Source organism: Nerophis lumbriciformis, linkage group LG17 (assembly GCF_033978685.3).
Source record: "Nerophis lumbriciformis linkage group LG17, RoL_Nlum_v2.1, whole genome shotgun sequence".
Lineage (NCBI taxonomy): Eukaryota > Metazoa > Chordata > Actinopteri > Syngnathiformes > Syngnathidae > Nerophis > Nerophis lumbriciformis.
This window is the reverse complement of record NC_084564.2, coordinates 20,888,790-20,906,444: the sequence shown is the minus strand read 5'-3', so window position 1 is coordinate 20,906,444 and position 17,655 is coordinate 20,888,790. Positions and strand designations below refer to the sequence as shown.

Here is a 17,655-nt window from a genome sequence, read left to right as displayed (position 1 = left end):
GTCTAGTCTGTGCAAACAACGCATCTCTATCCACCGCTCACTCTGGCACACTTTGTTTTATTTTTGACATTTTTGTGTTCCAATTTTCGTATATTGTTGCATTTTTGTTATTTTATTCTAGTAACATGTTTCTTAAATTGTGTGTAATTGAACGTAATCAGGGAATTATTTCAGTAAATGCTATACTAAAACATTGCTTTGTATCATCCCATTTAGGTATGAATTTTTATTTTCATTTGAATAGAATATTTTTCCTGTGTTATCATAGTCATAATCAACTAACTAGAGACACAATCACAACATTATACAATGATTATGACATTTTAATTATCAGTGTAGGCCAGGCCTGGGCAATTATTTTCACTCGGGGGGGCCAGATTTTGAGAAAAAAATGTGTCTGGGGGCCGGTATATGTATTTTTAGGAACACTAATACAAAACCTCACATAATGTCTGATTGAGAGCTAAAAACGTTACGACAGACCGCCTTAGAAACGGAATGGAATTTACATTTTTTTTGCTGAACGAGACACCCTGAATGTACATGAAAATAAAGAATGTGTGATTTACAATATTAACGATGAACGATAAAACACTGAATATTGACAACATATGAACGTCACACAGCCTCTCGATCGACATATTTTACAATTACAACAAACAACGAAATATGAACGCGAAGGGTAAAAAAAACCCCTCCTACAATCTGATATATCACTTATCTTTAGAACTTTGTTGTAAAAATCTCCTTCCGCGTTGTCCCTGACACCCGCATTTCAGGCTGGCCGCTCTGGAAACACTGTATGGAAACGCTCCCCACCCACACTGCTTGGTGCCTCGTCTGAGCTGCTGTGACTTAGATTACCATAGTAACTAGTATATCATGCAAAAGCGTAGATTCCAACCATTGAAATACAGTTTGTACTTTGTATAGTTTAAGACTTACGATAATTTGAAAACATCACTGCACATCATAATGGCAGCTACAGTTTCCATCTTAAAGATCTAAAAAAATTATTTGGGAATGTCCGGCGGGCGAGATTGAAAAGCTTAACTGGGCCTTAATTTGCCCAGGTCTGGTGTAGGCGATACTAGCCCTCTATTTACTTGGATGGATCACCCACCCTTAGTTGCAGGTGGAGTCCGCATTCATTAGCATTGAAACGAGGTTCCAATAGCTATTTCCTTTTTTCGGTCGCGTTACTACCGTTTACATCAATGGCACCGTGTTTCGGTACCCATCCCTACTTATGATGCTAATTTTAAACTGATAACCGAAGAAGTAGACTCATTAAAAAACTGTTAGACAGGGAGGAAATCAGTTTTATCTTAATCTAGCAGTATTTCACTGATGAAAATAGAAATTAAATCCTATTATTGCAGCAATACAAAACATAGAGAACGTGCTTGTGTTGTAATGTTGATATTCACATTTCATGGGATTCTTGAATGCACCGTGCTCTCTGTAACCATCATTAGTGCATTTAAAATATATATATATATATATATATATATATATATATATATATATATATATATATATATATATATATATATATATATTATTTTTTTTTTTTTTTTTTTTTAAATGGTGGTATTGAAAAGGAGTGTGATGTTCGGGTCAAAACAATAACACAATTCTAGACTTTTTGTATGAAATACAAACCGACTACGTTAAATATGTCGATATGCCTCCTACACCCATAAAGGTGTTTCATCATAATTTGATTGATTGATTGAGACCTTTATTAGTACTGTACATATTCCGTACAATTGACCACTAAATGGTAACACCCGAATAACTTTTTCAACTTGTTTAAAGGGGAACATTATCACCAGACCTATGTAAGCATCAATATATACCTTGATGTTGCAGAAAAAAGACCATATATTTTTTTAACCGATTTCCGAACTCTAAATGGGTGAATTTTGGCGAATTAAACGCCTTTCTATTATTCACTCTCGGAGCGATGACGACATCGGGAAGCAATCCGCCATTTTCTCAAACACAGAGTCAAATCAGCTCTGTTATTTTCCGTTTTTTCGACTGTTTTCTGTACCTTGGAGACATCATGCCTCGTCGGTGTGTTGTCGGAGGGTGCAACAACACGAACAGGGACGGATTCAAGTTGCACCAGTGGCCCAAAGATGCAAAAGTGGCAAGAAATTGGACGTTTGTTCCGCACACTTTACCGACGAAAGCTATGCTACGACAGAGATGGCAAGAATGTGTGGATATCCTGCAACACTCAAAGCAGATGCATTTCCAACGATAAAGTCAAAGAAATCTGCCGCCAGACCCCCAGGAAAAGAGAGTGGATGAGGGTATGTCTACAGAATATATTAATTGATGAAAACTGGGCTGTCTGCACTCTCAAAGTGCATGTTGTTACCAAATGTATTTCATATGCTGTAAACCTAGTTGTTAGTTTCCTTTAATGCCAAACAAACACATACCAATCGTTGGTTAGAAGGCGATCGCCGAATTCGTCCTCGCTTTCTCCCGTGTCGCTGGCTGTCGTGTCGTTTTCGTCGGTTTCGCTTGCATACGGTTCAAACCGATATGGCTCAATAGCTTCGGTTTCTTCTTCAATTTCGTTTTCGCTACCTGTCTCCACACTACAATCATCCGTTTCAATACATGCGTAATCTGTTGAATCGCTTAAGCCGCTGAAATCCGAGTCTGAATCCGAGCTAATGTCGCTATACATTGCTATTCTAGCCGCCATGTTTGTTTGTATCGGCATCACTATGTGACGTCACAGGAAAATGAACGGGTATATATAACGATGGTTAAAATCAGGCACTTTGAAGCTTTTTTTAGGGATATTGCGTGATGGGTAAAATTTTGAAAAAAACTTTGAAAAATAAAATAAGCCACTGGGAACTGATTTTTTAATGGTTTTAACCCTTCTGAAATTGTGATAATGTTCCTCTTTAAGGCGGGGTCCACGTTAATCAATTCATGGTACAAATATATACTATCAGCATAATGCAGTCATCACACAAGTTAATCATCAGAGTATTGCATTGAATTATTGAATTATTATTATTATTATTATTATTATTATAATCATTGAATTATTTACATTATTTACAATCATAATGATGATGAAATCATTATTTTCCCATGCCATGTTGCTTGAGTATCCTATTTCTTCAAATAGTAAATGTTGCCACATACACCTTTTAACCTGGTCTCGTGCAGTTCTAGGTTCCTTACCTGGATCCATTCATATGCTCATATTCTCTCTTGACGTTGACCCGCACTGGTTGGTTGATCCACTCCTGCTGTGGGGGTAATGGGTTGATTTTGTGAGTCTGGCCGTAGTCCTGCGCGCCAGATGCAGTCATGTCTGTCTTGGGGAGAGGGGCGGCAGTGGCGTAGGGGGGCTCGAATAAGGACTGGTCTTCACTCACCACTGATAGCGCCTCCTGGAAAGACCAGAAAGGGGGACATGTGTCTCTCTTCGCTCAAACAGGCATGACAAAGTGCTGCTCACTAGTGAACGTGTGTTTTACAAGGGTTAGTGATGACTTGTTAGAGACTTGGCAAAGGTCTTAGGATGCTAGTCCACTACTTTGATGATTTTAGACACTTTTTTCACAGTAGTCATTTTGACATAACAAAAAAGTAAATAGTAAGCCAGACAACAGCACAATTATGAAATTCCAACGGAAAAAAGGCTGCTAACTTAAGAGGCACAAATACCAATCAAATATTGCACGATGTACCCACCTTTCTTTACCAATTTGTTGCGCCCCCAATGGGTTGGGGTCAAAAGGCTTTAAACGATATGCTCGCATACATGTTATACAGATATACTCAATGTTTTGTAATTATATATCATCACGATTTATAGGAAATGTGTTGCTACTGTACGTCCAGCCCTTACCCCTACACATACGTTTTGCTTGATACCGGCCATGTTTTTCAACCAATATTGTTCATATTTTACACACACGTCTTTGTCAGTCCCCTTAAGGTGTGCGCCAAATTTGGTGGTGATTCACCAAAACACCTTAATGTTACAATGGGTGTAAGTTGAGCTGTGTGAGAAATTTCAAGTCAGTTCAACTTTTGTGTGACATTCTGACTCCATATATGGTCATTATGGTATTGCTACTACAGCATATTTAACCCCCGGGAGACATTTGGTTTTAAAATTGTCATCAAAGCCAAAGAGGACATAAGAGTCCTTAAGTTATTAAAGGGTGTAACAACATTCATGTTTGTGTACTTTTTTAAGCTTCAGTCCTAAACAAAAATATCAAACATATACATTTGTGCCTCGCCATATTGCTCCTCGAATATTGTCTTCAATACAAAGCAGATTTTTTTTGTAAAGAATATTCTACAACATTTTTGGCCGAAATTAAGCATTTTCGAGCATGAGACTTGCCAAATGAACTAAAAACCATAAAAACTACAGTAGTAAAGGTCATTAGAGGAGACCAAACCAATCAGAGTGCCCTGTTCAGTATTGTGGCCTCTGGTTGGCTCAGCCTCACACAGCATTACAATATTGAATTAAAAGAGTGTAAAGGTGACTAAAGAGTTTTATTTCATTTCTAAAGGGCTCTTATAATTTTTAAAAACATATTTTGAAGATCTAAACAGGTTTTTTTTGCTTTGCGGAAATTTCCAGAACCAATTAACAGCAATAAACGAGGGCTGGCTTTATTGTTTTTGTTTTTTCATTTGACTCTTTTGATAATGTCACAGGTTTAACTTAGTAAAAAAAGCTACTGTTTTGCAAATCTACACTTACTGCGACATCATTTCATGAAAAGGCCCTCAAGGCGTTAAAAACTAGTGTCCTAAATGCAGCCCGCAACCCGTTTTTTTTATTGGCCCGCGACAAAATAAACACATTCTGGATTAGAACATTACACAAAAAACAAATAAAAAATGCAAGCGTCCCATATAACTCCAAAATTTGACGTGAAAACCAAAATGGCCAGCGAAATGTCCGACTATGTATTTATTGCCTTGATTATTTCCGTGCGTCCCTTAATGAGTACTGGAAAATATGGTAAGTTTTCAAGTGTGCTGAAGTCCTTAAAAAGGGTTCAGTTGGCGGGAAAACAATAGTAGTGACGAAGAATCTAAAGAAGAAATGAAATATCTCACGTATTCGCAGGTCAAGTTCTGTGCATAGGGCCCCGCGATCAGTGCGGGGGGCCCCATTTTGCGTGAAAAAGTGTGTGCAAAATGCCAACTCATGAATGACAGAGTGCTTCATATGAAATGTTTCTACAAAGGTATTCCTTTGCCGGTTCCTGCTCCGTCACTGAAAAATATAATAGCAAATTTCCCTCACTGTCGCCACTGTCTCCTGTTAGTGCTGGGCTTGTGGTGTCGTACTGGGATCTGTTAATGATGTGTCAGGAAGATATGCAAAATTATGTTCAAATTGTGGGATCTGAGCCGAGGATGTCGTTGTGGCTTGTGCAGCCCTTTGAGACACTCGGGATTTAGGGCTGTATAAGTAAACATTGATTTATAATTATGTCAAGTTTGTTATTTTGCACAAAAAAAGTACATGATTATTTATTTTCCATGAAAAAATGGTTTTAGTACAAAATATGCATTGCAAATTAAATTGAAGTTCAGTTAAAAAGGTGTAACAATAGTTTTTTAAGTGTGTAAAAAATTGTAATCGGGAGGGCCCCAAATTAGCCTTGTATTACACTAATGTCCTCTGTTACATATAAAACAATGCAATGTTGTGAATGTTTTGTTCAGATAGCTTAGCATACATTCTAATCATTTTAGCATCCCGTCATACAAAATGTATCTCAGGCTACGTTCACACTGCAGGGTCGGATGTCCAATTCTGATTTTTTTGGGTTAAAACCGATCTTTCTAGTGGTCGTTTACATTACCCAAAAAAATTAAAGTTTTAATGTGAATGCAATGACATCATGACGTCGCACGCACTGCAACGTTAATCGAAGTAAAAATGACTTCAGCTCTTGTCGGTCTTAGTACTGGCGTATTTGTGGCAATTTCAAGGATTTTGCGCAATCAAAGTCAACATTTCCGGAACCAAATATTTGCGCGTAGAAGATTCTGAACAAAGATGATGAGTATTTTTGGCTCTGGTAGTTTTGCGGGATAATTTGCTCCGATGGGCGAGCAGTCGAAGACAAGAGTTGTTTACATTGAGGACACATAGCATATATCCTCGATTTATTTCCACATATGGAAGAAGCCTGGGTCGGATATGAACAATTCGCAATTGCATTGTTCACGCTGGCATGAAAAAATCCGATACAGGTCACCTATCGGCAAACTAGGGTTGTACGGTATTAGTACAGTATAGTACCGCGATACTAATGAATCATATCCGGTACTATACCGCCTCTGAAAAATACCGGTCCACCATCACCCCCGTCATCGTCACGTCATGTCATTGCTGGTTTACGAGCAGACGAGCATGTTCGGTAGCGCACACACATGGAGTACTTACAAGCAGACACAGTGTATAGACAGAAAAGGGAGAACGGACGCATTTTGGCTTAAACTAAAGATAAAGGTGAAGTTATAACACTGAAACGCCCTCAGGAAGAGGTGCTTTAAGACATGGCTAGCTAGCTAGCGGCTAACGTTCAGCCGCAGTCGGCAGTGTTTTAGTTACTTCTAAATCACTAATCCTGGTCTCCATGGCGATAAATAAAGTGAGTTTCTTACAAGTATCATCCCTGCAGGACGAGGAATAGCTAAACATGCTTCACTACACACCGTAGCTCACCGGCCTCAAAATGTAAACAAACGCCATTGGTGGATCTACACCTAACATCCACTGTAATGATACCAAGTACAGGAGCGTATCTAGTCTGAACTACTATGATTATGTCAATATTTTTTGGCATCACAACATCTTCTTTCTTTTAAAAAAAAAATATATATTATGTTTATAAACTCAGGAAATATGTCTCTGGACACATGACGACTTTGAATATGATTCTGTAACGACTTGGTATCGGATTGATACCCAAATTTGTGGTATCATCCAAAACTAATGTAAAGTATCAAACAACAGAAGAATAAGAGATTATTACATTTTAACAGAAGTGTAGATAGAACATGTTAAAACAAAAACTAAGCAGATATTAACAGTAAATGAACAAGTCGATTAATAACTAATTTTCTACCACTTGTCATTAATAATGTTGACAAAATAATAGAATGGAAAATGACACAATATGTTACTGCATATGTCAGCAGACTAATTAGGAGCCTTTGTTTGTTAACTTACTAATAAAAGACAAGTTGTCTTGTATGTTCACTATTTTATATAAGACAAACGTGCAATAAGAAACATATGTTTAATGTACCCTAAGATTTTTTATTAAAATAAAGACAATAATGCAATTTTTTGTGGTCCCCTTTATTTAGAAAAATATCGAAAACTATCGAAATAATTTTGGTACCAGTACCAAAATATTGGTATCGAGACAACACTACGGCAAACAAATTGGAATTGACCTGCAGTGTGAACAAGGCCAGGTTAATTTTTTCCTCTATCCGGCCCTTGCTGGAAAAAGTTTGGACACCCCTAGGTTAAAAAATACAAAAAAAAATTACATGTTTGGTATTTTTGTTTAGCGCTGAAGTTGATTGAGATTTGAGCAAAGAAAGTTAAAAAAAATTATAAAAAATGTTTTTTTATGCCTTTTTAAAAATTGTACTTTTACGTTATGTGCATTGTACACAAATTGGACATTTAACATGAAAAAAAATCCTCTTTGGGAAAAATCATGTTTATCCGAGTATCACAACAAAATGATGGCCAAAAACACAGCAAACAATGTAGTGAAAGGACAAAAAGTCTGCCTTGTCCCGAAGGGGTTCTTTTATATCGGGTGTCAAACGTACGGCCCGGGGGCCGGATCAGGCCCGCGAACAGGTTGTATCCGGCCCGCGGGATGAGTTTGCTAAGCATAAAAATATACCTGAAATTTTTGAATGAAAGAAACTGCTGTTATAAATGTGTCCACTGGATGTCGCAATAGCAATTTTTTGTATCTTTGTAGATGATGCTAATAAATAAACCACATGATGTTAGTGCATCAGTCAAGGAAAATGATCAAACTACATCAATAACATACTGTAATTTGATATCATTTTTTTATCTTGATAGATTGACAATTAACACCAATGAGTTGACTGATGAACATTATCACATAATTTATTCCGAAAATATAAATAACGACAAATAAATTATTAACCGCAACATGTAAGTGAAAAAACAACAACAACTATATTATGATTTGTACATTTGTGCTTGTTCTATACAATCTGAAGTTGTTTTTATTTTTAAGTTATCGTGCCGTGATTTTACCAGTCCGGCCCACTTGGGAGTAGATTTTTCTCCATGTGGCCCCCCCAATCTAAAATGACTTCGACACCCCTGTCCTTATAGTGTCCTCAGACGTTGGGCTGTCAGTTTTAATAGAATCTACAAAACCTAAACCACAATTTCCAGCATCATATGGAGAAACTCAAAGAAGGAAGTTAGTGCGCTGTGCAGGCTGGCAGGCAGATGTTCACCTCCACCATTTCCTGCCATGACACCAGAATCACATCCATCTTCTCAACACTCTCCCAGCCGAGAAAGCAAACAAAAACTCTTCTTTCAAGACTGGCAGGACATTGTCAGGTGATGACAGTGATTGCAATCAGTACAAATAGAACTCCTTTCTAAACTGCACACAAACTTGTGATGTCAAATATTCCCTCTCTGGGGGACTACTTCTTTTTTTTTTTTTTTTTTTTTTTTACAGTAATTAGGTGCAGTTATGGGTCATATCACAGTCTGGCATCCTAAGTAGTTTGCTACTGTAGCTTCCTGTTGACGTTAGATGACTTCAATCACACTCACAGCGGAGTTAGTAAACTCCTTCTGAAGTTGCTTACATTGTTTTTTTTTTTGTTTTTTTTTCAGGTTCATTTGAAATAGGGACAGATACAGAAACATAGATATCTGAAAAAGTTACCCAATGTATGCATCGTAGTGTTTGTAGCCAAAGCTAATTTACAACACTTGTCCCAACAACAACAACAACAACACAGATTTAACATCATTAAAATAGAAAAATAAAAAGAATAAGGCAAAGAGGAGTCGATAATAATGATAATAGTAATAATACAGACAAAGTGCAAACTAGATAAAAGCCAATAATAATAATAACACAGACAAAGTGCAGACTAGATAAAAAACAATTAGTAAAAATTTGTAAAAACTAAACATGGGAACACGATTGTTGCTCAACCTGCTGCAAAGAGTGGTCAAGACGGCTCAGAAGATCATCGGCCGCCCTCTCCCCTCTCTGACGGACATCTACACCTCCCGCTGCCTCAACAGAGCCAGTGCCATCATCAAGGACAGCACCCACCCTGGCTCTGACCTGTTCCACCTGCTGCCCTCTGGGAAGCGCTACAGGTGCATTAAAACCAAAACAAACAGGCTAAAGAACAGCTTCTTCCCCAGGGCCATAACCATCCTGAACGGACTGCCCCATTGTCCCTCATAACTGCCTTCTCTTCGGTGCAATAACCCATTCCACCAACCACCCTGTTATTGTTTTGTTTTTTCATGTATATATTAATTTCACACCATATTCATTGCACTTCTACATTTTTTAAATTTTTATATATTTGCACATTGTTTTTCTAGCATGCACACATCGCACTGTATGGAATGGCCTCAATCTCGTTACCTTGCGTAATGACAATAAAGCTGATTCTGATTCTGACCAGCCACAATTGTGTTTGTTTTTTGAAAGTGACAAGTGCAGGTAAACTTTTCAAAGTGTCAGGCACACTGCAAAAAGTCAGTGTTCAAAAACAAGAAGAAAAAACAAAAATTAGACGTATTTTATTTGAGCTAAGCAAAATTATCTGCCAATAGAACAATAAAATTTGGCTTGTCAAGACTTTCCAAAACAAGTAAAATTAGCTAACCTCAACGAACCCCAAAATACCTTAAAATAAGTATATTCTCACTAATAACAAGTGCACTTTTCTTGGTAGGAAAAAACAATGAGACCTTTTTGCTCAATATGTTGAAAAATATTCTTAAATTAAGTAAATGCCAGTGCCATTATCTTGACATAATGATACATCAAGATTTTTTTTTCATGCTTGAAGTAAGAAATTATTACTTTGAAAAAGTAGTTTTATACTTGTGAGTGTTGATGACACAGCTTTGCAACAGTTGATATTCTAGTTTCAAGCATGTTTTACTCAATATAGGTCATAAAATCTCAGCAACAAGTTGTAATATCTTACTGAGATAATTTAGGACCAAAACCCTTAAAACAAGTAAAACACTCTAACATAAAATCTGCTTAGTGAGAAGAATGATCTTATCAGACAGAAAATAAGCAAATATCACCCTTATTTGAGATATTTAATCTTACTTAGATTTCAATGTTTGCAGTGTAGAGCAGTGTTTTTCAACCGTTTTTGAGCCAAGGCACAATTTTTGCGTTGACAAAAATCCGGAGGCACACCACCAGCAGAAATCATTAAAAAAAGAAACTCAGTTGACAGTAAAAAGCCGTTGTCGCAATTGTTGGATGTGACTTTAAACCACAACCAAGCATGCATCAATATAGCTCTTGTCTCAAAGTAGGTGTACTGTCACCACCTGTCACATCACCCCCTGACTTATTTGGACTTTTTTGCTGTTTTCCTGTGTGTAGTGTTTTACTTCTTGTCTTGCGCTCCTATTTTGGTGGCTTTTTCTCATTTTTTTGGTATTTTCCTGTAGCAGTTTCATGTCTTCCTTTGAGCGATATTCCCCGCATCTACTTTGTTTTAGCAATCAAGAATATTTCAGTTGTTTTTATCCTTCTTCGTGGGGACATTGTAGATTGTCATGTCATGTTCGGATGTAACATTGTGGACGCCGTCTCTGCTCCGCAGTAAGTCTTTGCTGTCGTCCAGCATTCTGTTTTTGTTTACTTTGTAGCCAGTTCAGTTGAAGTTTCAATCTGCATAGCCTTTCCTAACCTTCAATGCCTTTTCTTAGGGGCACTCACCTTTTGTTTATTTTTGGTTTAAGCATTAGACACCTTTTTACCTGCATGCAGCCTCCAGCTGTTTGCAACATCTACAAAGCAATTAGGTACCGGCTGCCACCTACTGGTATGGAAGAGTATTACACGGGTACTCTGCCGAGCTCAACAACAGCACATCATTTGCAGACTATAATTACTGTTTTGCAAAAAAATATTTTTAACCCAAATAGGTGAAATTACATAATCTCTCACGGCACACCAGACCGTATCTCACGGCACACTGCGGCACAGTGGTTGAAAAACACTGGTGTAGAGAGTACCATAGTTGTGGTCCTTTTATTGAAAAGGCAGTCTGAGCAAAATATGTTCTACGGAATGGAACGCAACAGTTGCCTTTTGACGTTGTCATACTCAAAGATTGATCAGGAATTTCTGCAGAAAGGTCAACAGAAGCGGGACCTTTCTGCTGTGGCAAGCGTTTGTTAAAGAAAAACAACAGCAACAGCTCTCTGGCCGACAAGATCTTACACACTTTCATCGCGTAAACCGCCGTTTTAACCATGTCGACATCCCAGTTGCCGTGACGACGGCCTGATGACCCGCCTCTGGGCCAAAAGTCTGGAGAGGAATAAGCGGGAATATTAAGCGTCGTCGCTGCCGACATGTCTCTCTGTGCTCCGACTCGGGATTTTCACGCACATCTGGATCTGATAGGATCCCATGGCACGACTTAGACTGACTGAGACGTGTCTGATCCTCAAAGGAATTATTCATCTATATCATTCCCCTGTGCCACATATGTTTGTCAGGGGAGAGAATGGACATGAATAGACAAAAAAAATAAAGGAATGATCTGCGCTCGTTGGCCCTTTTCAAACAGACAACACACAAAACCAGAAGCATCTCAGCAGAGGTGTCCAAAGTGCGGCCCAGGGGCTACTGAATCGGGGTCATTTTTTAAAAAGCCCGCGACACATTCTAATGATACTGTTTTGATAAAACTTACAGGTTGAAATGTAATGAGAAAAAGTTAGAATGTCGATTCTAATAGGAGTCATACCAAAGACTATAAAAATGGGACCCATTACCTCCCTGCTTGGCACTCAGCCTAAAGGGTTGGAATTGGGGGTTAAATCACCAAAAAAATGATTCCCGAGCGTGGCCACCGCTGCTGCTCACTGCTCCCCTCACCTCCCAGGGGGTGGAACAAGGGGATGGGTCAAATGCAGAGGGTAATTTCACCACACCTAGTGTGTGTTTGACTATCAGTGGTACTTTAAGGGTTGAAATCGGGGGTTAAATCACCAAAAATGATTCCCGGGCGCGGCCACCGCTGCTGCCCACCGCTGCTGCCCACCGCTGCTGCCCACCGCTGCTGCCCACCGCTCCCCTCACCTCCCAGGGGGTGAACAAGGGGATGGGTCAAATGCAGAGGACAAATTTCATCACACCTAGTGTGTGTGTGACAATCATTGGTACTTTAACTTTAACTAATAACACAAAGCTGCCATGAAGGTAGTTTTTTTTCTTTCAAGCTGTCATTGCTGAAAAACTAATAATGAATCAAAATCAAAGTTGTGATGACTTATTGGCCTATTGAAGGCTCCAATTACTTTAAAAACTAAGTTTTCTATGACAAAAATGTCATTAAACAAAGAAATACATAAAAAAGGAATACAAATGTATAATCGGCGGCTAGATCCTAACGTTGATCTGGACATTTAGGTGTAAAAGTTTAAAAAAGATAATGCATGACTTATTTTAACACTTTTGGATACCTGAGAATTTGAGTGGGGTTTTTTTTAACTGCCATAGCTCAAAATGTAATAATGAATCAAAATAAAAGTTGTAATGACTTATTGACCTATTGAAGGCTCCAATAACTTTAAATATTTTACATATTGTGCATGTTTGCCCTAAAAACTAAGCTTTCTATGACAAAAGGGGCATAAAACAAACAGATCCGGTACATTTAAAAAAACTATACATATGTATAATCAACGGATAGAGCCTAACGTTGATCTGGAGATTTAGGCGTAAAAGTTAAAAAAAATAAATACAAAATAATGCATGACTTTTTTTTGGATCCCTGAGAATTTGAGTGTTTTTTTTGTTTTTTAACTGCCATGGCTCAAAAAGTAATAATGGATCAAAATGTTGTTCTGAATTATTGACCTCTTCAAGGCTCCAGTTACTTCACATCAAATATTCCACTTTGATATTTTTTCTGGAAAAAATATTGCATATTTTGTGTGTTTGCCATAAAAGTTTTCCATGACAAAAAAGGCATAAAAAAAAAACAACTAATAAAAACATATAGTCGACGGATAGTTTTTGAAGTTGATCTGGAGATTTAGGCGTTGAAAGTAAAAAAAAAAAAATCATGTATGACTTATTTTTAACACTTTAAGATCGCTGAGACGGTTTGTGTGTTGTTTTTTTTAAAGCTGTCATTGCTCAAAAAAGAATAATGAATCAAAATCAAAGTTGTAATGACTTATTGACCTATTGAAGGCTACTATTACTTTAAATATGTTGCATATTGTGCATGTTTGCCCTAAAAACTAAGCTTTTTATGACAAAAAGGGCATAAAACAGATACATAAAAAAAATGATAAAAATGTATAATCGACGGATAGATCCTATCGTTGATCTGGAGATTTAGGTATAAAGTTTAAAAAAAAATAATAATAATAATGCATGACTTATTTCTAACACTATTGGATCCCAGAGAATTTGAGTGATTTTTATTAACTGCTATAGCTCAAAAAGTAATAATGGATCAGAATGTTGTTACGAATTATTGACCTCTTCAAGGCTCCAGTTACTTCACATCAAATATTCCACTTTGACATTTTTTTTGCCATAAAAGTTTTCCATTACAAAAAAGGCATAAAACCAACAAACTAATAAAAACTTATAATCGATGGATAGATTTTGAAGTTGATCTGGAGTTTTAGGCGTTGAAAGTAAAAAAAAATAAAAAATCATGTATAACTTATTTTGAACACTTTAAGATCCCTGAGACGTTTTGTGGTTTTGTTTTTTTAACTGTTATTGCTCAAAAAAATAATAATTAATCATAATCAATGTTTTTATGAATTATTGACCTATTGAAGGCTCCAATTACTTCACATCAAATATTCCACTTTGACATTTATTTGAGGAAAAATGTTGCCCATTTTGTGTTTTTGCCATAAAAACAGGGTTTTCTTTAACAAAAAGGGCAGTGATGTAATGCAAAACTTTATATCGACACACATCTGAAGTTGACCTATAGATTTAAGCGTTGAAAAAAAAAAGAAAAAAAAAAAAATAATATATATATATATATATATATATATATATATATATGATTTATTTTTAACATTTTTATGATTAAGACCCTTCTAGGGCCCTGGGACCAAACTTGAGGGTAGCCTTAAAGGTTAAACAATCTATATATTGCAGGGGTGTCAAATTATTTTCCAATCGGGTGCCACATGGAGATTAAAATCTACTCCCAACATACTTGCCAACCTTGAGACCTCCAAATTCGGGAGATTTGGGGGAGGGGTTAAGGGGGGAGGAGTATATTTATAGCTAGAATTCACTGAAATTCAAGTATTTCTTATATACAGTATAAATATATATATATATATATATATATATATATAAATAAAATAAATACTTGAATTTCAGTGTTCATTTATTTACACATATACACACATAACACTCCTCTACTCATTGTTGTATTTGAAAGTGCAATGCTTTGCAGCCAGTAGCACAGCCTTTGAAGGAGCATAGGTATAAGCAGTGTTATATTCTGGGTTGGAGTCAATAACCAGGCGAGGTGACGAAGTTACGTCTCTTTACTTCATACTTCAGAACCAACTCCCACACTTGCCGTCAGTAAACCGTTGGCCAACCAAAAAGTAACCACAGAACACTATACGGCATAGTGTTCTGTGGTTACTTTTTGGTTGGCCAAGCGGACGTGACGACAGGCTGTCCTCACTCAGGTCCGCACGGACCTGGAGGGGGCTTGCCTTAAGTCCGGCTGGAAATCGGGAGAAATTCGGGAGATTTTCGGGAGAGGCACTGAAATTCTGGAGTCTCCCAGAAAATTCGGGAGGGTTGGCAAATATGACTCCCAAGTGGGCAGGACTGGTAAAATCACGGCACAATAACTTAAAAGAAAAAAAAAAAACTTCAGATTGTTTTCTTTGTTTAAAAATAGAACAAGCACATTCTAAAAATGTAAAAATCATAATGTTTATTTTTTATTTTTTTTACACTTACATGTTCTGGTTAATAATTTGTCGTTATTTATATTTTCTGAATAACTTATGTAATAATGTTATAATGTTATAATAATCAGACAGCTCTGGTGTTAATTTTCAATCTATCAAGATATTTTTTTTACAGGATGTTATTTATGTAGTTTGCTCATTCTCCTCGACTGATGTACTAACGTCATGTGGTTTATTTTGTACATATGTAGCATCATCTACAAAGATACTAAGAATTGCTATTGCGACATCAAGTGGACACATTTAGAACAGCAGTTTCTTTCATTCACAAATTTCAGGTACATTTTTATGCTTAGCAAACTCATCCCGCGGGCCGGATAAAACCTGTTCACGGGCCTGATCCGGCCCTCGGGCCGTACGTTTGACACCCCTGATATATTGTATTGGTTTTAAAATGTTTTAAATATCAAAACGGCCCTTGCATGCTTTGATAACTCAGTGTGTGGCCCTTTAGTAGCAAATGTTTGGACACTTTTTCCCTCCTGGGCAACACGTTGTTTTTAGTCTATTTTGGCAGAAAGAAAGAATATCCCTAAATACATCATGCTTTTTAAGCCAGGCGTCACAGGGAAAAAAAGAAGACATTCTCGCAGCTCCCCCGCAGGTATCGCAAACAAGCATATAAAAGCTAAACTCCCTATCCAACATTAAACCTTAGACTTTCCATGGATTGAAGCGGTCCATCCGCCATATAGTCCGCACCCTGGCAGTAGTACCCACTATCTGAGAGGCGCACACCAGGCAGCCCGGGCGCGATAAAAACGCGGCCGGGCGCCGTGGTGACTGTTAGGAGCCGCGTTAATGCCGACATATCATGCTGCCTGTCATATGGCGACCATGATTGGCAGGTGGCGTGTGCCCATCAAGATGTGGGCCGTTTAAAAATAGGAGAGGAGAAATCTGCAGTGTTATTGTGTGGCCATATCTGCAAAGAACACAAACAGTGAAGGCATCATCAGGCTGTCTTGAAACAGCCAAGAAACTCCGACACCATGTTTTTGCTCTTATGTATGCATCACTGGTGATAACTCAGGACAGTGCATTAACTGTCGAAAATAGTCCATAATTACCTCATTAGGTACTCAAAGGTGGAGTTACCCAACCTTGATTGACCCAAAGTACATATTTTACGTTAAAAGAATCTTAATGAAAACCACCATGTGTTTAATTATGGAGCTTTTGCCATCTAGTGGAAAAGTTCTTAATTGTTCCGCTTATCACCTTACATGTTGACCGTTAGAAGCGGGCACCTTGCGATTCAATTACAAGCCACCATTCGATTAAACGTTGATTATTGATGATTTATGTATATTGATGCAATTTTACATTTCTTTTTGTTTCACTAAGTACCGTATTTTCCGCACTATAAGGCGCACCGGATTATAAGGCGCACCTTCAATGAATGGCATATTTCAAAACTTTGTTCATATATAAGGCGCACCGGATTATAAAGCGCACCTATGCATCCATGAGATGGAGCTGCGCTAAAGGGAATGTCAACAAAACAGTCAGATAGGTCAGTCAAACTTTATTAATAGATTACAAACCAGCGTTCCGACAACTCTGTTCACTCCCAAAATGAATAAACAGCTGATTTACTCGTGTTACGGTAAATCAAACGTTAGTGCAATCACAATATAGTAACACTCAAAATAGTGCAGAGCAATAACAATAGCAATTAAAGCTGCAAGCAGCGATGGACGGGACCGACTTTGAGGGCTCATAAAATCCAAACCGGAGCAGTTATTAAAACTCTTTCATCAACTTTTAATCAGAGGGGTTCAATCTTTTTCCTGTGCTAATTTGAAGCCGACACGACAAACGCGCTCAGAGGAGATAATGTTTGAAAAAAGGTGACTGTTTTTACACGACTTTTGTTTTGAAGGGGGAATTGCAAACTTCCTGTAATTTTTGCTGGGGGTTGTCAGTGTTTGAAATATAGGTCTAAGTGAGACCTACATAGAGGTTTTTGTTTCATGTCTCTACGACATTCCTACTGGGAATTACAGGCAGTTCTGTCTGTGTTTTCTTCCTAGGGGGCGCTAGAGCGCAATTTTGAATTTTGGGGTTTTTTTTTTTTTATTAGATCGCAGTTTTCGCCAGTCCTGATGTGTGTGTCCAAATTTGGTGAGTTTTGAAGCATGTTAAGGGGGTCAAATTACAGCTCAAAGAGGCGGCGGTATAATAATAAAACGCTAGAAATTCAATAGGGTCCTCTGTCCCAAAGGGACTCGGCCCCTAATTAAAGCTGCAAGCAGCGATGGACGGAACCGACTTTGAGGGCTCATAAAATCCAAACCGGAGCAGTAATTAAAACGCTTTCATCAACT

At 37.7% G+C, this 17,655-nt stretch overlaps 1 protein-coding gene across 5 annotated transcripts in view; it reads right to left on the bottom strand.

Annotated features, from left to right (window-relative positions):
- Positions 1 to 17,655, bottom strand: part of fli1 (Fli-1 proto-oncogene, ETS transcription factor) — a 107,510-nt gene that overhangs the window by 65,833 nt on the left and 24,022 nt on the right. For all 5 annotated transcript variants that reach the window (XM_061972713.2, XM_061972711.1, XM_061972712.2 and 2 more), the window contains one exon: positions 3,223 to 3,434. In XM_061972713.2, the coding sequence (XP_061828697.1) occupies positions 3,223 to 3,434 (212 nt within the window). The remainder of the gene's footprint in view (positions 1 to 3,222; positions 3,435 to 17,655) is intronic.